Here is a 26,872-nt window from a genome sequence, read left to right as displayed (position 1 = left end):
GAATTGGATTTCTGAAGTTCCTGGAGCCTTGAAATGTTTCTCTAGTGAAACAGTTCTTATAACCCTGGATAATAGTAGCTATGTTATAATACATAAAGAGCTGCTCATCAATTCTTATGTCTTTATGAACTACATTTGAAAATTTTGTTCCTGTTTTGTTTATCTAAGCTCATAATGTATACATATGGATTTTGCCATATTTTCTCTATATTAACAAAATACCTAGTATTCTATATATGTGTTTTTTTGTTTTTTTTTCAGAGCTGGGGACCGAACCCAGGGCCTTGCACTTGCTAGGCAAGCGCTCTACCACTGAGCTAAATCCCCAACCCCAATATACATTTTAATTATATTTAATTTTCTTTGTATTGTGATATCACCATTCTCACTCCCTATATAAAGACATTCTTATCAGAATTTAGACCTTCCCTTACGCCTCTTAGATTCTCCCTAATTCCATGCCCAGAAAGTTCCATACTTTTTCTTTAAGAGAGAAACAAAAAATTCCAACAAAATAAACAAAACAATTAAAGAAAACCCTCACTCTCACACACATACATACAGAAACTACAAAACAGAAAGTTGTAAACTAAAGTATAAAAAGAGTGTATTATTTCAGTGGGAAAAATGAGCTGTAACCTGTGATGTTTTAAACATCTGCAAGAAAGAAAATTATCTTCACTGAAGTAAACCGATTGCAGCTCACAAACAGATGTTTTACAATTGCTTAGATATTAGAGATATTGACAGGTATGAATGTCTTTTGCACAACTGACATTTACCAGTCTCATTGGAAATTTCATTCTCTGGACAAGGAGTACAATCAAAGCAACAGACAACCCTGCCCTCCTGGTAGGTTTTCCTGAATCCAGGATGACAGCTCTCACTGCATACAGACCGTGGAACCTGAGAATGGAATGTATGATAGTACTTAGCCAGGCTTTTATGACATTCACAGTAGAGTGGTTTGAAATATAAAACCATTAGTTTGTTCATGTAAATTTCTCTAAGTGCAGATAGATGAATTGTCTTTACTACTAAAATGAGTCATTCACAGGCCCTGTGGTCAATGCTTGTCCCTAATTATATGAATTTCTTAGAAAGTTGTTGAAACATTATGTGGTGAAGCATAGAAGTAAAAGTTTATGATCTTGGTATCCTGGCTTGTTTATACTAAAAATCTACTGCCTCTTTACTCTTGGATATAAATACAAATATTTTTTGTTCAAAGTAAAAGTTCATCATTTCGGTGTGTTGGATTTTAGAATCACTGTGGAAATGAATCTATGAGAATTACTGGCAAATATCTCTAATCTGGTGGTCCTGATTTATTGGCAATGGTACCTGAATAAATTCAAAGCAGGAAAGGATGTTAACACAAGTACTCAGCTGTCTCTTCACTCTAACACCCAAGAACACAGCTTTCCGCAGTGAGAGACTATATTCCCAAGCAGTGAGCCAAGAAAAATGTTTCTGTATTTTTAGGTAGCATTTTTGCATTAGCAAAACAAACAACTAACACAGCTACACATTCCCATTATGATTTTCCTTGCTGACTGGAGCCTACAAGAAAAAGGCCAACTACCCATTGAATAAAAATTTCTAAGCTGTGATCATGACAAACATTCTGGCTGATGATCTGAGATAGTGGTGGAAATCATCCTGAAGGGTCCAGTCTTCATGATATTAAGTAAATGAGAAGATGGAGAATAAATAATTCATTTTGCCAAATTAGGTGTTAAGATAATTCTGTATATTGGTGGTCATTATGTGCCTATGACTGGGCCACATGTGAGCAATGAAGTGTTCTGACATTCAAAACCATGGTTTTGATATTTAGATACTGTTTCAAACATAGAAGTAAGATTGAACCCACCTCTGTCGATCCTGTGGCCCACTGTATCATATTAGAAGAAATGGACAATTTCTGTTCCTTTGGAGCATTTGGAAAAAATGTTCCTACTTTCACATTTAGCCCAAGACCTTTTGGGAAATTCCAAAAGTTGAGAATGTCATACTCTACATATGATTTCCTTTTATAATCCAGAACCACACTGCATCCATACTGATTGATAAGTTGTATTTTCCTTAGAAAGGGGTGAAGCTAAAAGAGATGCATTTGCTTATATTACATAAACTCCAGAGAAGTGAATATGAAGCAGAATCAGGAAATATCTCAAGTAGATTTTAATTCCTAATGTGAAAAGTACCTTTAATAACATATAGCCCATGGTGCCCAAAGATAATGAAAGCATCGTTATCTTCCAAAATTCTTCAATCAGTTTCATCAAAATACTTAGAACAATGCACCCAGAGCTAATGCTGTCCCACAATTCTTCAGACCACAGAGAGCTGGTCTGGCAAGAACTCTCTCACTCCTAAGTCCATAGCCCACAGGTGAGGCATCACTTTCTCTCCACTGACTATCCAAAGAAAGACCCAATTAGAGCATGTAGCATGGGAGCCACAGAGCAGCCTGGGACAGGACACTTCTTGTTTCCATCTGCACCCAGAGCTAAGTCTGTCCCACAGCCTTCCAGACCAAAACCTGCTGAGAGAAAGCTGTGCCAGGAACACTCTCACTCCTAAGCCCACAGGTGGTACCCAACTTTTGTTCCACTGACTATCTAAAGAAAGACCTGATGAGAACACACAGGGAACAGGAGCCACAGGGTGTCCTGGAAAAGGACCCTTCTGTTCTACATCTGCACCAAAAAATAACGTTGTCCCACAGCTCTCCAGACTGAAAACCACCTGAGAGAGAGCTGGTCTTCCAGGAGAGCTCTCACTCCTAAGCTCACAGACTCACAGGCTCACAGACCCAAAGGAGGGACAAGGTCCAGTCAGAGACAACAAGACCAACTAACAGAGATAACTAGATGGTGAGAGGAAAGCACAAATATCTAAGCAACAGAAACCAAGACTACTTGGCATCATCAGAATCCAGTTCTCCCACCACAGCAAATACTGGATATCCCAAAACACAGGAAAAGCAAGATTTGGAATTAAAATCAGATCCCAAGATGATGTTAGGACTTTAAGAAGGACGTATGTTGCTTCCTTAAAGAAACACAGATGATAACAGATAAACAAGTAGCAGTCTTTAAAGATAAAACACAAAAATCCCTTAAAGACTTAAGGAAAATACAACCAAACAAGTGAAGGAATTGAACAAAAGCCTCCAGGATCTGAAAATGGAAATAGAAACAATAAACAAATCACAAAGTAAGATAACCCTGGAGATAGAAATCCTAGTAAAGAGATCAGGAGTCATAGACACAAGCATCACCAACAGAATACAAGAGATAGAAGAGAGAATCTCAGGGACAGAAGATACCATAGAAAACATTGACACAATAGTCAAAGAAAATACAAAAAGCAGAAAGCTCCTAACCCAAAACATCCAGGAAATCCAGGATAAAAGGAGAAGACCAAACCTAACGAAACTAGGTATAGAAGAGAATGAAGATTCCCAGCTTAGAGGGCCAGTAAATATCTTCAACAAAATCATAGAAGAAAACTTCCTTAACCTAAAGAAAGATATGCTCATGAGCATAAAAGAAGCCTACAGAACTCCAAATAGATTGGACCAGAAAAGAAACTCCTCCCATCACATAATAGTCACAACACCAAATACAGAAAACAAAGAAAGAATATTAAAAACAGTAAGGAGAAAAGGTCAAGTAATATATGAAGGCAGACCTATTAGAATTACACCAGACTTTTCAACAGAGACTATGAAAGCTAGATGACCCTGGACAGATGTCATACAGACTCTAAATGAATACAAATACCAGCATAGGCTACTATATACATTAAAACTCTCAATTATCATAGATGAAGAAACCAAGATACTCCATGACAAAAACCAAAGTTACACAATCTCTTTCATAAATCCAGCCCTACAAAGATAATCGATGGTAAAGTCCAACACAATGAGGGAAATGACACTCTTGAAAAGCAAGACAGTAATCTTCTTGTGACTAACCCAAAAGAAGGTAGCCACACAAACATTCTACCTATCACAAGAAAAATAACAGGAAACAACCATCACTATTCCTTAATGTTTCTTAACGTCAACAGACTCAATTCCCCAATAAAAAGACATAGTCTAACAGAATGGATAGGTAAAGAAGACCCAGCATTTTGCTGCATAAAGGAATGCACCTCAGTGACAGATATGATCTCAGAGTAAAAGATTGGAAAAAATTTCCAAACAAATGGTCCTAAGAAACAAGCTGGAGTAGCCATTCAAATATTGAATAAAATATACTTTTAACCAAAAGTTATCAAAAAAGATAAGGAAGAACACTCCATACTCATTAAATAAAAAAACATCTGCCAAGATGAACTCTTAATTCTGAAAATCTATGCTTTAAATGCGAGGGCACCCACATTCACAAAACAAACTTTATTAAAGCTCAAAGAACACATTGTACCTCACAAGATGATAATGGGAGACTTGACTATCCCACTCTCATCAGTGGACACATCATGGAAACAGAAACTAAAGAGAGACACAGTGAAAACAACAGAAGTCATGAGCCAAATCTATTTAAAATATATTTATAGAACATTTCATCCTAAAACAAAAGAATATAAATTCTCAGCACCTCGTGGTACATTCTCCAAAACTCACCATATAATTGCTCACAAACAGGCCTCATTAAATACATGGTGATTGAAATAATCCCCTGCATCCTATCAGATAATCATAGATTACAGCTAGTCTTCAAAAACAAAAATAAGGAACAGAAAGCCCACATATATAGTCTCCACTCAATGACAACTTGGTCAAGGAAGAAATAAAGAAATTAAAGCCTTTTTAAAATTTAATGACAATGAAGGCACAATATACCCAAATTTATGGGATGCAATGAAAGCAGTGCTAAGTGGAAAACTCATAAATCTCAGGGCCTCCAAAAAGAAATTGGAGAGAGCCTACTCTACTAGCTTGATAGTACTCCTGAAAGTCCTAGAATAAAAAGAAGCAAATACAACCAAAAGGAGTAGACAGCAGAGGTGAAATCAAACAAGAAGGAACAAAAAGAACTATACAAAGAATCAATAAAACCAGTATGTTCTCCTTTGAGATATTCAAAAAGATAGATAAACACAGCCAGATTAAGCATGGGGAACCGAGGCAGTATACAAATTAACAAAAGCAGAATAGGTAGACATAACAACAGAAAATGAGGAAATTTAAAAATTATCATATCTGACTACAAAAGTTTATACTCAACAAAACTGGAAAATCTGGGTGAAATGGACAGCTTTCTAGACAGATACCTGGTACCAAAATTAAATAAGGATCAGATAAACAGTCCCATAATACCTAAAGAAATTGAAGTAGTCATTAAAAGTCTCCCAACCAAAAAAGTCCAGGACCAGATGGTTTTAGCTCTGAATTCTATCAGAACTTCAAAGAAAACCTAATAACAATTCTCTTTAACTGTGTCACAAAATAGAAACAGAAGAAACACAACCCTATTTGTTCTTTGAAGCCACAATTACATTTACAATTCAATCACTCAAAATCCCTACAAAGAAAGAGTACTACAGACCAATTTTCCTCATGAATATTGATGCAAAGATACTGAATAAAAGTTTCACAAACACAATCCAAGAACACATCAAACAATCATTTACCATGTTCAATAGGCTTCATCCAAGGTATACAAGGAAGGTTAAGTATATGGAAATCCATCAACATAATACACTGTATAAACAAACTCAAATGAAAAAAAATCAGGATCATCTTATTAGATGCTGAGACAACATTTGACAAAATTCATGGTAAAAATCTTGGAACGAAAAGGAATTCAAGGCCCATAGCTAAACATGAATAGCTATATATATCAAACTTGTAGCCAGCATCAGGCTAAATGGAGAGAAACTTTAAGCAATCCCATTGAAATGACAGACTGGACAAGCAGCCCACTCTATCTATTCAACATAGTACTTGAAGTTCTAGCTAGAGCAATTAGACAACAAAAGGAAGCCAAAAGGGATACAAATTGGAATGCAAGTAAAAATATCACAATAGAGGTATAATATCCAATATATACAAAGAACTCTAGAAGGTAGACTCCAGAGAATTAAATAATCCTATTAAAAATTGGGGTACAGTGCTAAACAAAGAATTCTCAACTGAGGAAAAATGAATGGATGAGAAGCACCTAAAGAAATGTTCAACATCTTTAGTCACCAGCAAACGCAAATTAAGATAACCCTGAGATTTCACATCAAACCAGTGAGAATGGCTAAGATCAAAATCTCAGGTGACAGTAGATGCTGATGAGCATGTGGAGTAATAGGAACACTTCTCTATTGTTGGTGGATTGCAAGCTGGTACAACTACTCTGGAGAACAGTCTGGCCTTTCCTCAGAAAATCAGACATCGTGCTACCTGAGGAGCTAGCTCTATCACTCCTGCGTAGACGCCAAAAAAAATGTTCTAACATATTACAAGGACACATATTCCACTATGTTCATAGCAGACTTAGTCATAAGAGCCAGAGGCTAGAAAAATCCCAGATGTCCTTCAATAGAGCAATGGATATAGAAAATGTGGTATATTTACATAATGTAGTATTACTCAGCTATTAAAAACAATGACTGCTTGAAACTAGTATGCAAATGTATGGAACTAGAAAATATCACCCTGAGTGAGGTATCCCAATTACACACACACACACACACACACACACACACACACACACATGCACACACACACACACACACACACACACACACACACACACACAAGAAAACAGGTTATGCATTCTCTGATAAGTGGATATTAGCCCTGAAGCTTGGAATACCTAATGAAAACTTAAGAGAACAAGAATAAGGAAAACCAAAATGTGGATGCCTCAGTCCTTCTTAGAAGGGAGAACAAAATACATACAAAAGGAAATTTGGAGACAAGGAAGAGGTAATCCAGAGATTGCCCCACCTGGGAATCCATTTTACATGCAGCTACCAAACCCAGTCCCTATCACTGATGTCCATTAGTGCTTGCTGACTGGGGCTAGACATGAATGTCTCCTCAGAGGCTTACTGATACAGAGGAGGATGCTTCCAGCTACATTGCGGTAAGCCACAGAGCCCCAGCAGATGGGTTAGGGGAAAGACTGAAGGATCTGAAATAGTTTGCAACCCCATAAGAAGGACAACAATATCAACCAATTAGACCCAACCAGAGCTCTCAGGGACTCATCCACCAACCAATGGGTACACATGGAGGGACCCATGGCTCCAGAAGCATATGTAGAAGAGGATGGCATTCTCCAACGTCAATAGGAGGGAAAACCCTTAGTCCTGTGAAGGCTTGTTTCCTCAATGTCATGGAATTCCACAGCATTGAGGTGGGAGTTGCAGCATCCTCATAGAAGTAGGCAGAGGCAAGAGAGGGTATGGGAGAGGGGAAAAAGATGATAATACTTGAAATGTAGATACATAAAATAGCCAAGAAAAATAAACTTAAAAACATTTTAAAAGAGACATATACCAAGACTGAAGACATGTGTCAGATGTGAGGGGACTTACTATTCTTCCAGATGACCAGAGTGATGTTTACAATATTCACATAGTGAGTTAATACCATCCGTATCAGAATACCATGCCTATGTATTATACATACATACATACATATATATACATATATATACGTATATGTGTGTGTGCATGTGTGTGTGTTTGTGTTTGTATGTGTGTGTATATATGTACGTAAGTATATATGTGTGTGTATAAACAAAATAATTATGCAAAATTTTTAAATAATTTTAATAATAAACAGTCATGTACCTGTGGAGGAAAAATACTTAGAAACAAGCACCCATAATTCATAATGGTTCATGGAAAAACTAATCAGCTTCTTTGAAGATATAGTCATACCCAATTACATTTTAACAATATTTAGTTTCACACTCCAAAATTAACGATTTTATGAGTAATATATATATATATATATATATATATATAAGAATTTTAGAAGTGTCCATTGTAATAATTTTTTTACCTCTGTCTTTTCTGTGGTGTGAAATCTGTGTTAAATGGAATTTGCATTTTGAAAATTTTACTCTGAAAATATTGGATGGCTCTTTGTAATGCAACTATATGATTACTTTACAATAATTCTCCCATGCACAGTTTGTCTTGCAGATTTTTAACAAAATAATCTGTAATATGGATTGGCTAGTTTGAGTGCATTTGTAAACTCTAAGAGTGTCATGTTGCTGATGCCACAAAATAACTGAAGTAACATTACCTGCCAAGGGAAGAATACCATCTTTTTTCCTTTTTCATGAGGTTGAAATTGTACTTGGTTGAGAATCATCTCATGCAGACTGTGGGCCACAGCATACACAGCATTGTATACATTGTAACTCTCTTCACTCATGGCCATGTCAAATATGTTCCCGGGCAAGAACCCCAGGGAGGCATTAGGCAAACAGTTGTGCACAATTTTACAATCTTTCTTAACAAAAGAGCAGTTGAAGAAAATGTGCCACAATACATGAAGATAAGTGTCTTCCGGGTACTTGGAAGGGTTGGATTTCTGCATAAAATCTGTAAAATTAGGAATCTCCTCACGATGGTGTGAAAAAATAAGAGCTCCATGCAATGAGTCTACCATGAAATAATCATCAAATTTAGAAACATCCCACTGTGAGATCAGTACCCACACTTTCCATGTGAGTAACTTCTGCTTAATATTTACTATTAAGCTTAATAGAGAATCAGAGTCCCCATAAATAATAATCACATTTGATGATGATTCCAGGATCTGCACCTGATTTTTCCAGGATTTGGTAAAAAATGAACCTCTGGTGACTACGATCATTTCTACAAATGCTGTGCAGACTCCGTTTTTATCCATCTCACTTCTCAAATCTGACAGTGTCTGGGCACCTTTGTGATCATCTATGATGAATAACCCCACCCAGATCCAGTGGAAATGAAGCATCAAAGATACAATGCCAACTGTCAAAGATGTGTCCTTCGGGGCCACTTGGTACAGAGAAGAAAACCGTCTTTGTTCACTCAGGAGACTATCAAAAGGTCCAAATGTAAGCTGTAGAAAAAATAGAAAGAAAATTGTCATAAAATTCAACTCAGTTGTGCAGCAATGGTTTGAAGCTTAGAGGTCAAATCCTCCTTTGAAAGTCAAACTTGTATTTTATGGGTTTTCAAAAAGTATATAAAAATTCTTAATTTTTTTTAATTTCTTTTTTTTATTATTAACTTGAGTATTTCTTACATACATTTCAAGTGTTATTCCCTTTCCCGGTTTCCGGGCAAACATCCCCCTCCCCCCTCCCCTTCCTTATGGGTGTTCCCCTCCCAACCCTCCCCCCATTGACGCCCTCCCCCCCACAGTCTAGTTCACTGGGGGTTCAGTCTTAGCAGGACCCAGGGCTTCCCCTTCCACTGGTGCTCTTACTAGGATATTCATTGCTACCTATGAGGTCAGAGTCCAGGGTCAGTCCATGTATAGTCTTTAGGTAGTGGCTTAGTCCCTGGAAGCTCTGGTTGCTTGGCATTGTTGTACATATGGGGTCTCGAGCCCCTTCAAGCTCTTCCAGTTCTTTCTCTGATTCCTTCAACGGGGGTCCTATTCTCAGTTCAGTGGTTTGCTGCTGGCATTCGCCTCTGTATTTGCTGTATTCTGGCTGTGTCTCTCAGGAGCGCACTACATCCGGCTCCTGTCGGTCTGCACTTCTTTGCTTCATCCATCTTGTCTAATTGGGTGGCTGTATATGTATGGGCCACCTGTGGGGCAGGCTCTGAATGGGTGTTCCTTCAGTCTCTGTTTTAATCTTTGCCTCTCTCTTCCCTGCCAAGTGTATTCTTGTTCCCCTTTTAAAGAAGGAGTGAAGCATTCACATTTTGATCATCCGTCTTGAGTTTCATTTGTTCTTGGCATCTAGGGTAATTCAAGCATTTGGGCTAATAGCCACTTATCAATGAGTGCATACCATGTATGTCTTTCTGTGATTGGGTTAGCTCACTCAGGATGATATTTTCCAGTTCCAACCATTTGCCCACGAATTTCATAAAGTCATGGTTTTTGATAGCTGAGTAATATTCCATTGTGTAGATGTACCACATTTTCTGTATCCATTCCTCTGTTGAAGGGCATCTGGGTTGTTTCCAGCTTCTGGCTATTATAAATAAGGCTGCGATGAACATAGCGGAGCACGTGTCTTTTTTATATGTTGGGGCATCTTTGGGTATATGCCCAAGAGAGGTATAGCTGGATCCTCAGGTAGTTCAATGTCCAATTTTCTGAGGAACCTCCAGACTGATTTCCAGAATGGTTGTACCAGTCTGCAACCCCACCAGCAATGGAGGAGTGTTCCTCTTTCTCAACATCCTCGCCAGCATCTGCTGTCACCTGAGTTTTTGATCTTAGCCATTCTCACTGGTGTGAGGTGAAATCTCAGGGTTGTTTTGATTTGCATTTCCCTTATGACTAAAGATGTTGAACATTTCTTTAGGTGTTTCTCAGCCATTCAGCATTCCTCAGCTGTGAATTGTTTGTTCAGCTCTGAACCCCATTTTTTAATAGGGTTATTTGTCTCCCTGCGGTCTAACTTCTTGAGTTCTTTGTATACTTTGGATATAAGGCCCCTATCTGTTGTAGGATTGGCAAAGATCTTTTCACAATCTGTTGGTTGCGTTTTGTCCAAACCACAGTGTCCTTTGCCTTACAGACGCTTTGCAGTTTTATGAGATCCCATTTGTCGATTCTTGATCTTAGAGCATAAGCCATTGGTGTTTTGTTCAGGAAATTTTTTCCAGTGCCCATGTGTTACAGATGCTTTCCTAGTTTTTCTTCTATTAGTTTGCGTGTGTCTGGTTTGATGTGGAGGTCCTTGATCCACATGGACATAAGCTTTTTACAGGGTGATAAGCATGGATCGATCTGCATTCTTCTACATGTTCATCTCCAGTTGAACCGTCACCATTTGCTGAAAATGCTATCTTTTTTCCATTGGATGGTTTTGGCTCCTTTGTCAAAAATCAAGTGACCATAGGTGTGTGGGTTCATTTCTGGGTCTTCAATTCTATTCCATTGGTCTATCTGTCTGTCTCTGTACTAATACCATGCAGTTTTTATCACTATTGCTCTGTAATACTGCTTGAGTTCAGGGATAGTGATTCCCCCTGAAGGCCTTTTATTGTTGAGGATAGCTTTAGCTATCCTGGGTTTTTTGTTATTCCAGATGAATTTGCAAATTGTTCTATCTAACTCTTTGAAGAATTGGATTGGTATTTTGATGGGGATTGCATTGAATCTGTAGATTGCTTTTGGTAAAATGGCCATTTTTACTATATTAATCCTGCCAATCCATGAGCATGGGAGATCTTTCCATCTTCTGAGGTCTTCTTCAATTTCTTTCCTAAGTGTCTTGAAGTTCTTATTGTACAGATCTTTTACTTGCTTGGTTAAAGTCACACCGAGGTACTTTATATTATTTGGGTCTATTATGAAGGGTGTCGTTTCCCTAATTTCTTTCTCGGCTTGTTTCTCTTTTGTATAGAGGAAGGCAACTGATTTATTTGAGTTAATTTTATACCCAGCCACTTTGCTGAAGTTGTTTATCAGCTTTAGTAGTTCTCTGGTGGAACTTTTGGGATCACTTAAATATACTATCATGTCATCTGCAAATAGTGATATTTTGACCTCTTCTTTTCCGATCTGTATCCCCTTGATCTCCTTTTGTTGTCTGATTGCTCTGGCTAGAACTTCAAGAACTATATTGAATAAGTAGGGAGAGAGTGGGCAGCCTTGTGTAGTCCCTGATTTTAGTGGGATTGCTTCAAGTTTCTCTCCATTTAGTTTAATGTTAGCAACTGGTTTGCTGTATATGGCTTTTACTATGTTTAGGTATGGGCCTTGAATTCCTATTCTTTCCAGGACTTTTATCATGAAGGGGTGTTGAATTTTGTCAAATGCTTTCTCAGCATCTAATGAAATGATCATGTGGTTTTGTTCTTTCAGTTTGTTTATATAATGGATCACGTTGATGGTTTTCCGTATATTAAACCATCCCTGCATGACTGGGATGAAGCCTACTTGATCATGGTGGATGATTGTTTTGATGTGCTCTTGGATTCGGTTTGCCAGAATTTTATTGAGTATTTTTGCGTCGATATTCATAAGGGAAATTGGTCTGAAGTTCTCTTTCTTTGTTGGGTCTTTGTGTGGTTTAGGTATAATAGTAATTGTGGCTTCATAGAAGGAATTCGGTAGTGCTCCATCTGTTTCAATTTTGTGGAATAGTTTGGATAGTATTGGTATGAGGTCTTCTATGAAGGTCTGATAGAATTCTGCACTAAACCCGTCTGAACCTGGGCTCTTTTTGGTTGGGAGACCTTTAATGACTGCTTCTATTTCCTTAGGAGTTATGGCATTGTTTAACTGGTTTATCTGTTCCTGATTTAACTTCGGTACCTGGTATCTGTCTAGGAAATTGTCCATTTCCTGAAGATTTTCAAGTTTTGTTGAATATAGGCTATTATAGTAAGATCTGATGATTTTTTAATTTCCTCTGAATCTGTAGTTATGTCTCCCTTTTCATTTCTGATTTTATTAATTTGGACACACTCTCTGTGTCCTCTCGTTAGTCTGGCTAAGGGTTTATCTATCTTGTTGATTTTCTCAAAGAACCAACTTTTGGTTCTGTTGATTATTTCCTGCCTTCTCCTCCTCCTGGGTGTATTTGCTTCTTTTTGTTCTAGAGCTTTTAGGTGTGCTGTCAAGCTGCTGACATATGCTCTTTTCTGTTTCTTTCTGCAGGCACTCAGCACTATGAGATTTCCTCTTAGCACAGCTTTCATTGTGTCCCATAAGTTTTTGTATGTTGTACCTTCATTTTCATTAAATTCTAAAAAGTCTTTAATCTCTTTCTTTATTTCTTCCTTGACCAGGTTATCATTGAGTAGAGCATTGTTCAATTTCCACGTATATGTGGGCATTCTTCCCTTATTGTTATTGAAGACCAGTTTTAGGCCGTGGTGGTCTGATAGCACCCATGGGATTATTTCTATCTTTCTGTGCCTGTTGAGGCCCGTTTTTTGACCAATTATACGGTCAATTTTGGAGAAAGTACCATGAGGAGCTGAGAAGAAGGTATATCCTTTTGCTTTAGGATAGAATGTTATATAAATATCTGTTAAGTCCATTTGGCTCATGACTTCTCTTAGTCTGTCTACGTCTCTGTTTAATTTCTGTTTCCATTATCTGTCCATTGATGGGAGTGGGGTGTTGAAATCTCCTACTATTATTGTGTGAGGTGCAATGTGTGTTTTGAGCTTTAGTAAGGTTTCTTTTACATATGTAGGTGCCCTTGTATTTGGGGCATAGATATTTAGGATTGAGAGTTCATCTTGGTTGATTTTTTCCTTTGATGAATATGAAGTGTCCTTCCTTATCTTTTTTGATGACTTTTAGTTGAAAATTGATTTTATTGGATTAGAATGGCTACTCCAGCTTGCTTCTTCCGACCATTTGCTTGGAAAGTTGTTTTCCAGCCTTTCACTCTGAGGTAGTGTCAGTCTTTGTCTCTGAGGTATGTTTCTTGTAGGCAGCAGAATGCAGGGTCCTCGTTGCATATCCAGTTTGTTAATCTATGTCTTTTTATTGGGGAGTTGAGGCCATTGATGTTGAGAGATATTAAGGAATAGTGATTATTGCTTCCTGTTATATTCATATTTGGATGTGAGGTTATGTTTGTGTGCTTTTCTTCTCTTTGTTTTGTTGCCAAGATGATTACTTTCTTGCTTCTTCTAGGGTATAGCTTGCCTCATTATGTTGGGCTTTACCATTTATTATCCTTTGTAGTGCTGGATTTGTAGAAAGATATTGTGTAAATTTGGTTTTGTCATGGAATATCTTGGTTTCTCCATCTATGTTAATTGAGAGTTTTGCAGGATAGAGTAATCTGGGCTGGCATTTGTGTTCTCTTAGGGTCTGTATGACATCAGTCCAGGATCTTCTGCCCTTCATAGTTTCTGGCGAAAAGTCTGGTGTGATTCTGGTAGGTCTGCCTTTATATGTTACTTGACACTTTCCCCTTACTGCTTTTAATATCCTTTCTTTATTTTGTGTGTTTGGTGTTTTGACTATTATGTGACGGGAGGTGTTTCTTTTCTGGTCCAATCTATTGGCAGTTCTGTAGGCTTCTTGTATATTTATGGGCATCTCTTTCCTTAGGTTAGGAAAGTTTTCTTCTATGATTTTGTTGAAGATAATTACTGGTCCTTTGAGCTGGGAGTCTTCACTCTCTTCTATACCTATTATCCTTAGGTTTGCTCTTCTCATTGAGTCCTGGATTTCCTGTATGTTTCAGACCAGTAGCTTTTTCTGCTTTACATTATCTTTGACAGTTGAGTCAATGATTTCTATGGAATCTTCTGCTCCTGAGATTCTCTCTTCCATCTCTTGTATTCTGTTGGTGATGCTCATATCTACAGCTCTTTGTCTTTTCTTTTGGTTTTCTATATTCAGGGTTGTTTCCATGTGTTCTTTCTTGATTGCTTTTATTTCCATTTTTAATTCCTTCAACTGTTTGTGTTTTCCTTGAATTCTTTCAGGTATTTTTGTGACTCCTCTCTATGGGCTTCCACTTGTTTATTTATGATTTCCTGGAATTCTTTCAGGGATTTTTGTGACTCCTCTCTATGGGCTTCTACTTGTTTATTTACGATTTCCTGGAATTCTTTCAGAGATTTTTGCGATTCCTCTCTGTAGGCTTCTACTTGTTCTCTAAGGGAGTTCTTCACGTCTTTCTTGAAGTCCTCCAGCATTATGATCAAATATGATTTTGAAACTAGAGCTTGTTTTTCAGGTGTGTTTGGATATTCCATGTTTGTTTTGATGGGAGAATTGGGCTCCGATGATGCCATGTAGACTTGGTTTCTGTTGCTTTGGTTCCTGTGCTTACCTCTCGCCATCACATTATCTCTTGTGTTACTTTGTTCTGCTATTTCTGACAGTGGCTAGACTGTCCTATAAGCCTGTGTGTCAGGAGTGCTGTAGACCTGTTTTCCTGTTTTCTTTCAACCAGTCATGGGGACAGAGTGTTCTGCTTTCGGGCGTGTAGTTTTTCCTCTCTACAGGTCTTCAGTTGTTCCTGTGGGCCTGTGTCTTGAGTTCACCAGGCAGGTCACTTGCAGCAGAAAAGTTGGTCTTATCTGTGGTCCCGAGGCTCAAGTTCACTCGCGGGGTGCTGCCCATGAGCTCTCTGCGGCAGCAGCAACCAGGAAGATCTGTGCTGCTGTTTCCGGGAGCTTCAGTCCACCAGGGTTCCAGACAGCGTTTGGTGTTTTCCTCTGGCGTCCGAGATGTGTGCAGAGTGGAGTCTCTTCTGGTTTCCCAGGCGTGTCTGCCTCTCTGAAGGTTTAGCTCTCCCTCCCACGGGATTTGGGTGCAGAGAACTCAAAAATTCTTAATTTTAAGAGCATTCTTTGTCTACTCCTTTTAGTTCGTCTAAGCTACAGAAATACAGATGTACCATTTACTGTCTGCCTCATTTTCCTCTCTGTGAAGAGTGATTTAAGTTTCCCTATTTTCGTTCACAGCTTCTTAAAATATCAGCAAGCAGACAGACTTTTAGGCTAAAATGTCACCAGCTCTCACCTGTGGAAATTTGTAAAGATCCAGAAGTGTCCCTATGTATTCAGATATTGCCCACGATGGTCCTGTAAGTACAGCAGCAGTATTTTTCTCACTTGCAATTCTGTAGTTAGGCATGGCACAATCATAGCCTGAAAGTGAGCCAAAAAGTTTGCCTAATGTTTTCCTTTGACCATGTGGGACATTATTGACCTCAAATCCCAGGGATACATTCGATAAAAGATATGGGTTACTGTTTATCTCCTCAATGGCAAACATCATGGCCAAAATACATTGGTAGTTCCTCAACTTAAACCTGAACAAAAGATAAAACAATAATTATGAGGAGGACTCTTACCACATAATATATGTGCACTATGGTGCAATGGCTTTTAAAGTTTGAATGCTTATATTTCCAAAAATCCATCTCTCTCTCTCTCTCTCTCTCTCTCTCTCTCTCTCTCTCTCTCTCTCTCTCTGTGTGTGTGTGTGTGTGTGTGTGTGTGTGTGTGTGTGTGTGTGTGTGTGTGTGTGAGAGAGAGAGAGAGAGAGAGAGAGAGAGAGAGAGAGAGAGACCCTATTCTGGCTTATTTGTTTTCATCTTAATGTCTTATTATTTTAAATGCCTTTTTGTTTTGTCCGCCAATCCAACATTTTGTCCTTAAATATAAACACTTTAAGACCAATTTGTGTTTTCAAGAATACTTTGAGGCATGGTCATTGGCTGAAATGTTGTCAAATTATGAAGTTATACATCTTTAAAGAAAATTGTCGTATCGACTCTTTGTACCTAAAAATTGCCACTCACTATGTAGCATTATGTGAGGTGGTATGCTCAGCTGCACTTCGCATACCAAAATTTTGTCAGGTCTGGGATGACACAGGAGTAATCTATGTTGTCAAAATTCTGGTAAGTTCCTAAGTCCAGCTGCCTTGTTTTACCCAGATGTTTCAATATATTTACTCATCACTTCTAGCTCTTACACGTATTTTTAAAACTTTTATATTACAGTGATCCCTGGAATGGTGTGAGTGTAATAGTTATGTTTCCTTCATTGGTGAACATTCTTTGTCTCTTTTTCTCTGTATTTGTATTTGTTGTGGGTCATTGTGGCAATCACTATCTATGAAAACAACAGCATCTCATTAGAAATCATTTTATTGATTTTTCTTGCCAGTTGAATTTGGTTTTATCCTTGACCACTGGGGCATCTAGGTTCAGGGTCTTGGCCCTCCATGCAATGTCAGTGGCATAGGTCTCAAGCTGGACAAACCATTCTTTTTAGCAACACACAGTTTTGTGCCATCTACTCTACCACATCTTGTAGGCAGGGTAAATTGTAGGTCAAAGGTTTTGTGTCTGGGTTAACATACCAATCCTTCCACTGGAAGTCTTGTCCAGTTTCAGGAAATAGCAAATTTAGGCTCCATATCTCACATTGCTTGGAGTCTTATCTAGGATCAAGCTTACAGAGTCCTGGAAGTTTTTATTGCACTAAGTTTCTAGCTTGTCCCCAAAATGACCCATATTGTACTAGTCTCTTCCCATACACTCTCCATCCTTCAATGACCTCATCCCACCTGTGTCTGTGTCTGCCCAATTGGTATCAGAGATTCAGAGACCCACATTCAAACATTAGGTGGTGCTTGCAGAATTCTGCAAAAGCAGGGGAAATGATTTCAGAAGCCAGATGGGTCAGGGATACCAGAAGGAAATCCACAGAATCAAATAACCTATCCTAACCGAGCCTAACCTAACCTAACTAGCGGCTCACAGAGTCTGAAATGACAACAAAGGAGACTGCATGGGACTGAGTAGGACATGTGTTATATATGTTACAGTTTGTAGTTTGGTCTTCTTGAGGGACTCCTTACAGTGGGATCAGTGGTGGACTCCCATTTTTTTTTATCTGCCTTTGAAGTCCTTTTCCTCATACTGGGTTGCTCTGTCCAGCCTTGATAAAAGGGGAGGTACCTTGTATTGCTGTAACTTGATATACTATGTTTAGTTGATAATCATGGGAGCATACCAACCTGACCTTGTCTGAGGAGAAATAGAAAAAAGTAGATGGGGGTATGCAGAGGGAAAATTGAGGAGGGACTCGGAAGAGTAGAGGAAGGAGAAATTGTGCCCAAGATGCAATAATAAATTAATAATGATCATAAAAAAATCATAGTTTCTCTGACAAGGTTTGAGGGATCTATTGATAAATGGGTAAAATGATAAATTATTAGGATATAGTTTTACATTGAGTCCATTTATCAAGTTAATAGTAATTGCTTCTCCACTAGACTGTATATTTCATTTAATTGTCAGTACTTGGCCCAACACCAGTTCAAGGGATGAATTTCATCATGCAAAGCAAGGTATAAATCCAATCTTAAATGGTTCCTTACTTCAATGATGTAAACCTTAGTTTGCTTTCTGTGCATATGGTAAAACACTGACTATGTGAAACTTGGACAGGAAAATGATTATTTTGTTTACAGGACCTTCTCCATGGAAACCATTGCAGGAAATCAAGTTAAGAGCCTGGAGACAGGAACAGAGACAAGGACCACAATGGAACAAATCTTCCTGGCTTGTTGTTCATGAATTACTTAACCTGATTTCTAATAGAACACAGAAGTACTTGTCCAGAAGTGGCACTAGGCCTTACACATCAATCATTAATTAAGAAAATTCTGTGGATTTTTCCCATAGGGCACCTTGATGGAAGAAATCCGTCAATGGAGAATCAGTCTTCTCAGATTAGTCTACATTTCTGTCCCATTAATTAAGTGTTCACGCTCATAGTAACATGTATCTTTTTCTTCTGGCAGTATGCATAGCACTTTCTAGCATTAAAAAAAGCTATCCACTAAGATGAAGCTTCCTGGTCCATTCCTGTTGGATTTTTCTTTATGCAATGAGTCAAGTAGGTCCTAGCAGCAAATCACTGAAGTGAGAATGGGACCCCCATTGAACGAATCAGAGAAAGAACTGAAAGAGCTTGAAGGGGCACGAGACCCCATATGAACAACAATGCCAATCAACCAGAGCTTGCAAGGACTAAGGCACTACCCAAAAACTATACATGGACTGACCCTGGGCTCCAACCACATAGGTAGCAATGAATAGCCTAGTAAAAGCACCAGTGGAAGGGGAAGCCCTTGGTCCTGCCAAGACTGAACCCACAGTGAATGTGATTGTTGGGGGGAGGGCGGTAATGGGGGGAGGATGGGGAGAAGAACACCCACATAGAAGAGGAGGGGGAGGGGTTAGGGGGATGTTGACCTGGAAACCGGGAAAGGGAATAACAATCAAAATGTAAATAAGAAATACCCAAGTTAATAAAGATGGAGAGACCAGTGAACGTGATTGTTGGGGGGAGGGCGGCAATGGGGGAAGGATGGGAAGGGGAACACCCATAAAGTAGGGGAGGGGTGGGGCTAGGGGGATGTTGGCCTGGAAACCGGGAAAGGGAATAACACTCAAAATGTAAATAAGAAATACTCAAGTTAATAAAAAAATATATAAATAAAAAATAATAATAAAGATGGAGAAAAAAAGAAAAAAGAAAGAAATAGAGATTTACCATAAAATTATAAGTGGTAAGCAAGAGGAACAATTTTAGCCTGTATAGTTGGGCTTTATATTGAGGTTCTTGATACATTGAACTTGAGATTGTACAGGAAAGATCAAAATAAAGTTTCATTATTCTACATGTAGATATTCACTCTGTCCATCACTTTTAAAGTTCTACCTATGTGTTTATGAGTACCTTGTAACTGTTTTCAGCACACCAGGAGAAGGCATTACATCTAATTACTGATGATTCTGAGCCACCATGGGTTTTGGAACTTGAACTCTCAACATCTGAAAGAAAAGTCAGTGCTCTCAACCACTGAGCCATCGCTCCAGTTTCCAGGCTTCTATGTTTGGACAAAAGTCCATTACTGTCCCGTTTGTCAAAATAAGGTGGTTAAATGAGGGTTCCTTTACATGTTTACATGTGCTCTATTCTATTGGTAAATGAGTCTGTTTTTAATGACACATCTATGCTGTTTTTGTTACTTTATTTCTGAATTATAACATGAACTCTGAGACTTTGACGCCAACTGTAATTTTCTTGCTGTTGTTCAGGATTGTTTTTGTCTATGTTGGGTCATTCATGCTTTAAAAGGAAAATTTAACCTACTTCAATTTCTGCAAAGACTGCTATTCAAGTTTAATGAGTCTTTCCTTGAATCTGGAGATTGTTTTTGGTAGTATGGACATTTTCACAATGATTAATGCCACTGATCAATGAGCTTAGTAGATCCTTCCAACATCTGGAATCTTATGTAAAATGTATCTGTGTCTTAAAGCTTTCATCATATCTGTATTTCATTATCCTGGTTTATTCAATCAAAAACATTTTATTTTGGGAGCTATTTTGAGAGGAATTTTTTCTCTGATTTCTTTCTAGGTATGTTTAGCATTTGTACTCAGGAATGTTACCAGGTTTGTGTGGTAATTCTTTATCATGTTGTGTTGCTGAATTTCTCTATCAGGTATATCACTGTTCTGACAGAGTGCATATGATCTTTTCTGTACATCACAATAACATCTGCAAGTAAAGATTTCAGTTCTTTTCGTATCTGTTACCTCTTTATCTCATTTACCTGTCTTATTTCTTTCAATATCAATTCAAGTTTTATGTTGAAGAAAAGGTGTGAGAATTGACAACCTTGTCTTGTTCAGAAGTGCAGTGAAATATAATGAGTTTTCCTCTGTTTCCTATGATGCTGTCAGTAGTTTTTTTTTTTTTTTAATTTCTTTATGGAACTGAACTACATTCTCTGTATTCCCATTTTCTTCTGGACTTTTATCATGAAATTATCATGGATTTTGTGAGAGTGCTTCATTCTATTCACTCATAGGATCATTTTTTTTCTATTCCTTTGTCTGTTTATATGGTTAATTGCACTCACTGACTTAAAGGTGCTGAACAAACCCTGCATCTCTTGGATGAGGGCAACATGTTAAGAGTATAGTCATTTTGGTGTGTTATTGATTTCAGATTTCAAACATTTATTTATGACTATGTTCAAAAGAGGTCATCTTATACTTTTTTTGTTTGTTTTTGGTTTCATTTTTTCTTGGATAGGGTCTTTGTATGCTTGTGAATTCAAGGTAATATTGCCTTCAAAAGGAAATGTTCATTCTCTTTCTCTTTTACATAATAATTAGGCATATATTAGTGTTACTTATCCCTTTCATGCCCTGGTAGAATTGTGCATTAACTACATCTGACTTGATCTTTTGGGGGGTAGATTTTAAGTTCATATTTAAGTCTTATTCAATGATATAGGAGTACTTAAATTGTTAACTTCACGAATATTTAAATTGGATAAGCCATATGCATAACTTCAAATTCATACATTTCTTTAAAATTTTCATCTAGAGTGATATGTGTATTTTTGTACATATGTTTATAATTCCCTGAGTATTCTCATTATCTGTTGTAATGTCTTATTTCCATCTTTAATTTTATTCATTATGATTCTCTGTTCATTTTTCTTACCTTCACAAGTTTTTGTCATTATTACTATTATTGGTTTCATTCATTCTGTGTGCTGATTTTTAATTTCTGGTTCTTGAATTCTGACCTGATTTTGATCAACTGTTCCCTTTCATATAAATGAATATTGATTTTCTTATATATTTAAGCATTTCAGGTATTGTATAAAGTTATGGTGCTCTCCAAAATTTTTGTTGTGTATCCAAGTTCCAAAAACATCCCTATTTCTTTGTGTACCATAGATTTTTGAGATTTTGGTGTGTTGTGATTTTAGTTTCATTCCATTCTAGGAATTTCAATTTCCTTCTTAATTTCTTTAATCAATTTTGATTAAGTTTTGTGTACTTAGGTTCTATGGATTTGTCTTTCCTTCCTTTTTCCTTTCTTTCTTTTTTCTTTCTTTCTTCCTTCTTTTCTTTCTTTCTTTATCCTTTCTGTTGTTGTTTATATCCTTATTTAGTCCATGGTGTACTGATAAAGTGCAAGATATGACTTCACTTTTACTGCATTATAGAGACCTTTTTTATCCTAACATGTGGTATTTTGGAGAAAGGCATAATAATGGCAATTTACAGCAAATAACCAGCATCAAATAGGTGAAGAATAGCCAGCATCAAATAAATGGAGAAAAGTTTAGTGGAGTAATTCTACTAAACTAAAGAAAAAGATAAGGCTGTAATTCTTGTTATGTCTATTCAATATAGTACTTGGCATTATAGCTAGAGGAATAAGACAACTGAAACAGAATATAATGATACTACTCAAAAAGACTAATTCAAACTACCATTATTTGCAGATGATACTATACCTAAGTGTTCCCCAAAATCAGAGCAGGGAAATCATTTATTTGATAAATATTCTCTGCAAAGAAATTATATACATGATTAACTGAAAAAAAATCAGCATCCTTCCCATATAAAAAGGGCAAATGGACTGAGAGAAAAATACAAGAAGGCAACCCCATTCACAATAGCCAGAAATAATACAAAATAACAGAGTAATTCTAACCAGTCAAACCATATTTTATGACGCAAATTTCATGCCTTTGGAGAAAAAAATTGAAGAACATATCAGAAGCTGGAACAAAATCCTATGATCATTGATCAGTGGAATCAATATAGTAAACATGGACACACTACCTAAAGCAATCAAAAGATTAAATGCAATCTCCTTCAAATTTCCAATGCAATTCCAATTCCTAAAGATCTTGAAAGAACAATAATAATTTCTTTTAGAAAAACAAAAATCCCAGGATACCTAAAGCAATCTTGAAAAATAAAAGAATTTCTGGAGGCACCATCATCCCTGATTTCAAGGTGTATTACAGAGGTATGGTAATAAAAATTGCATGGTATTGGTATAAAAACAGACTTGTTGTTCAATGTAATCAAATTGAAGCTCCATAGATAAATCCACACACTTATGGAACAAATTAGATGCCTGTACGCAGAAGAATGCAAACTGACCCATATTTATCACCCTGCAGAAAACTCAAATCCAAGTGGATTAAACACTTCAACATAAAACCACATACACTGAACCCAACAGAAGAGAAAGTGAGGAGTAACCTTGAATACATTGGCACAACAGATGGCCTGGTGATCAGAACATTAATAGGGCACAGTGCCACTAATACTGACAATTAATAAATGGGAACTCCTGAAACTGAAAGGTATTTGTGAGGCAAAGGGCACTGTCAAAATGACAAAACAGCATAATGCAGAATAGGAAAGATCTTCTCCAACTCCTCATCTGATAGAGTGCTAATATCGAAAATATATAAAGAACTCAAGAAACTAGAGAGGGGGAAGCAAATGAACCCAGTTAAAGGCAAAGTACAGAGCCAGACAGAATTCACAAAAGAGGAAACTCAAATAGTTGGAAAAGAGTTAAAGAAAAGTTCAACTTGTTTATCCATTAAGATAATGCAAATTAAAATGACTTTGAGATACCATCTTAAACACCTGTCAGAATGACTAAGTTCAAAAACACAAAAGGTAGCACATGCTAGGGAGGGTTTGGAGCATTGGAAACACTCCTCCTTTGTTGCTGAAAGTACAAACATACAACCACTGCAGAGTACTATATGGCAGTTAAGGAGCTAAAATTATCCAATAGGAAATGGACAGCATTCTCAACAGATGGTGCTGGTTCAACTGGTGGGCGGCCTGTAGAAGAATGCAAATCAATCCATTTCTTTCTCCTTGTACAAATCTTAAGTGTAAGTTTAAGTGGATCAAAGACTTCCACAAATAACCAGATATATTGAAACACTAGAAGAAAAAAAATGGCAAAGAGCCTTGAACACATGGGCACGGGAAAAAATTTCCAGGAAAGAATACCAATGACTTATGCTCTAAGATCATAATCAAAAATGATACCTCATAAAACTGCAAAGCTTCTGTAAGGCAAAGGACACTGTGATTAGGACAAAGTGCAACCAAGAGATTTGGAAAAATTTTTTACCAATCCTATGTCCAATAAACAGCTAATTTCCAATATATACAAGGAACGCAAGAAGTTAAATTCAAGAGAATCAAATAACCCTATTAAAAATGAAGTACAGAGCTAAATAAAGAATTTTCAACTGATGAATTTCAAATGAGTAAGATGCACCTAAAGAATTCTTCAAAATTCATAGTCATCAGGGAAATGAAGATCAAAACATCCATGAGTTTCCACCTCACACCAGTCAGAAGGGCTAAGATAAAAATTCAGGTAGGGGTTGGGGATTTAGCTCAGTGGTAGAGCGCTTGCCTAGGAAGCTCAAGGCCCAGGGTTCGGTCCCCAGCTCCGAAAAAAAGAGCCAAAAAAAAAATTAAGGTGACAGTAGGTGCTGATGAGCATGTTGAGAAATAGGAACACTCCTCCACTGTTGGTGGGATTTCAAGCTGGTACAACCATTCTGGAAATCAGTCTGGTGGTTCATCAGAAAATAGGAGATATTACCACCTGAGAACCCAGCTATACCACTCCTGGGCATATACCCAAAAAAATCTTCTAACATATAACAAGGACACATGCTCTACTATGTTCACAGTAGTCTTATTTATAATTGCCAGAAGCGAAAAAAACCCAGATGTCCCTCAACAAAGGAACAGGTACAAAGAATGTGTTATATTTAAACAATGGAATACTACTCAGCTATTAAAAACAATGACTTCATGAAATTCTTAGGCAAGGGGATGGAACTAGAAAATATCATCCTTAGTGAGATACCAAATCACAAAAGAACACACATGGTATATATTCACTGATAAGTAAATATTAGCACAAAAGCTCAGAATACCCACAATGCAATTAACAGACTGCATGAAGCTCAAGGAGAAGGAAGACCAAAGTGTGTATGCTTCAGACCTTCTTAAAAGGGGGAACAAAAATGCTAACAGGAGGAAATATGGAGACAAAATATGCAATAGAAACTGCCACACCTGTGGATCCATCCTATATGCAGCCACCAAATCCAGATTATATTGCTGATGCCAAAAAGTGCATGCTGGCAGGAGCCTGATATAGCTGTCTGCTGAGAGGCTCTGCCAGAGCCTGACAAATACAGAAGCAGATGCTCCCAGCTAACCATTGAACTGAAAAGAGGGTCCCCAATAGAAGAGCTAGAGAAAGGACTGAAGGAGCAGAAGGGATTTGCAACCCTATTAGAAGAACAAAAATATCAACCAACAAGATGCCCAGAGCTTCCAGGGACTAAACCACTATCGCAAGTGTACACAGGGATTTCCTATGACTCCATCTGTATATTAGCAGAGAATGGCCTTATCATGCATCAATGGGAGGAGTGGTTCTTTGTCCCATGAAGGCTGCATGTCCCAGTGTAGGGGAATGTCAGGGCAGGGAGGTTGGAGGGAGTGGTTGAGTGGGTGAAAGGGCACCCTTACACCCTTATAGAAGTAGGGGAACGGGAGATGAGATAGCAGGTTTCTGGAGAGGAATCTGGGAAAGGGGATAACATTTGAAATGTAAATAAAAATGTATCCAATAAAAGAAGAGGGAAAAAAGGAGAAAACAGAAGAAAATTGGGAATTGAGCTATCTCAAGACCAATACACTACTCTTGTCCATATATCCAATGGATGCTTTATTCTACCACAAGAACACTTGCTCTACCATGTTCATTGGCCCTTTTTCATAATAGCCACAAACTGGAGGCAATCTAGATGTCCTTCAGCTGGAGAATGTATAATTATAATGTTGTATATTTACACAATAGTGTATTATTCAGTTGTTTAAAATGACATTATAAAAATTTCAAGCAAATTGATGGAATTAGAACAAACACATCCTGAGTGAGGCAATACAGATCTACAAATGTGAACATGATATGTGTCCACATATAAGTGAATATTAGTTTATATGTAAAGGATCATCATGCTACAATTCACAGGCCCAGAGAGGTTAAGTAATAATTAGGGCTCCAAGTGCTATGCATGGATCACCATGGGTAGGGGAAATAGAATAGATTTTGTGAGTGGACTGTGGAGATTAGGACAGAACGGATCAGGTAGGGACAGGGAGAAAGATGAAGGGAGAGAATACAAGGCAAAACATATTGAATTGTGGAAAATTTAGGAAGCAAAGTGCAAACCTAGTGCAGTAAAAGCTTCCAGAATTCTACGAGGGTGACTAGTAGGTTTCTAACAAGGACTCCTGGTAAAGGAAGAGGTAGAGTCTGAACAATCCATCTCTGTAACCAGGCACATATTCCAGTGCTGGGAGTTGGAAATAAATGCCATAAAATATTCTGCCTATTATTTATTCTGCTGTATGTATTGACGGAATGGAGAGGGACAACTTGTGGTAGTGGCCATCCAGTGACTGGTCTAATTTGAGGTCCACAGCAGGAATAAAAGCACATGTTTGACACTGTCCAGATGACCAAGAACAAGATGTGGGATAACGCAGAGACCTAAGATAGGAAAAGAATTAATTAAATGATTTCCAATGAAATTCTGTTGTACTAATTGATCATAACTAGCTCAATTTTTATCATAGAGGCCATACTGCCAGCTAATGGGAGCAGACACAGAGCCCCACAGTCAAACATCAGGTGGTGAGAGAATCCAATTTGGAGATCTGCACTAGTTACTTCCTCTTGGAGTAATGGGAACTCTGTAGAAGAGGAGGATATATTGGAGAAGGAAGTAAGGTTGTGGATACAAGGAGAACACAGCCCACAGAATAAAGTAAGCGGGGCTAGGTCCTCCCCATATATGTTATAGTTCTTAGGTGGTGATTTTTGTGGAACTACAAAAAGTGGTAGATGTGATGTCTCTGATTCTTTTGTTTGTTCTTCAGACACTTTTCCTCTTACTGGGTTGCATCACTCACCCTTGGTATGAGTGTTTGTGCCCAGTCTTATTGTATCACATTATGCTGTCTGTGTTTGGACTTGGTGGCAAGGATCAGGGAGAGAAGGATTTGGAGTGAGGCTGGGATTAGTGGAGCAAGAGAAAGCTGTGATATGGATGAATTGAAAATGAAAATAATAAGAAAAAGCAACTTAGGCAGACATAGTTATCTTGAGATGTAACAAGATAAACATCAAAGAAAACCTACTCAGAAGGACTAGTCAAACATAATTTATACTCATTAAAATAAAAGTTCAAGAACAGGGTATTACAATCCTAATCATTACATCAAATACAGGAGTATCAAACTTCTCTAAAGAAACAGTAGTAGATAAA

At 37.7% G+C, this 26,872-nt stretch overlaps 1 protein-coding gene across 1 annotated transcript in view; it reads right to left on the bottom strand.

Moving 5' to 3' along the window:
* Positions 1-26,872, bottom strand: part of Vom2r24 (vomeronasal 2 receptor, 24) — a 30,250-nt gene that overhangs the window by 1,520 nt on the left and 1,858 nt on the right. Inside the window, exons 2-5 of the mRNA NM_001099493.1 lie at positions 15,653-15,944; positions 8,273-9,079; positions 1,877-2,104; positions 783-906 (exon numbers count right to left, since the gene is read on the bottom strand). Coding sequence (NP_001092963.1) covers positions 783-906; positions 1,877-2,104; positions 8,273-9,079; positions 15,653-15,944 — 1,451 coding nt within the window. The remainder of the gene's footprint in view (positions 1-782; positions 907-1,876; positions 2,105-8,272; positions 9,080-15,652; positions 15,945-26,872) is intronic.

This window comes from Rattus norvegicus, chromosome 1, assembly GCF_021556685.1.
Source record: "Rattus norvegicus strain SHRSP/BbbUtx chromosome 1, alternate assembly SHRSP_T2T, whole genome shotgun sequence".
Taxonomy (NCBI): Eukaryota; Metazoa; Chordata; class Mammalia; order Rodentia; family Muridae; genus Rattus; species Rattus norvegicus.
Note: the sequence above shows the minus strand (reverse complement) of the source record. Positions and strands in the feature narration are given on the sequence as shown.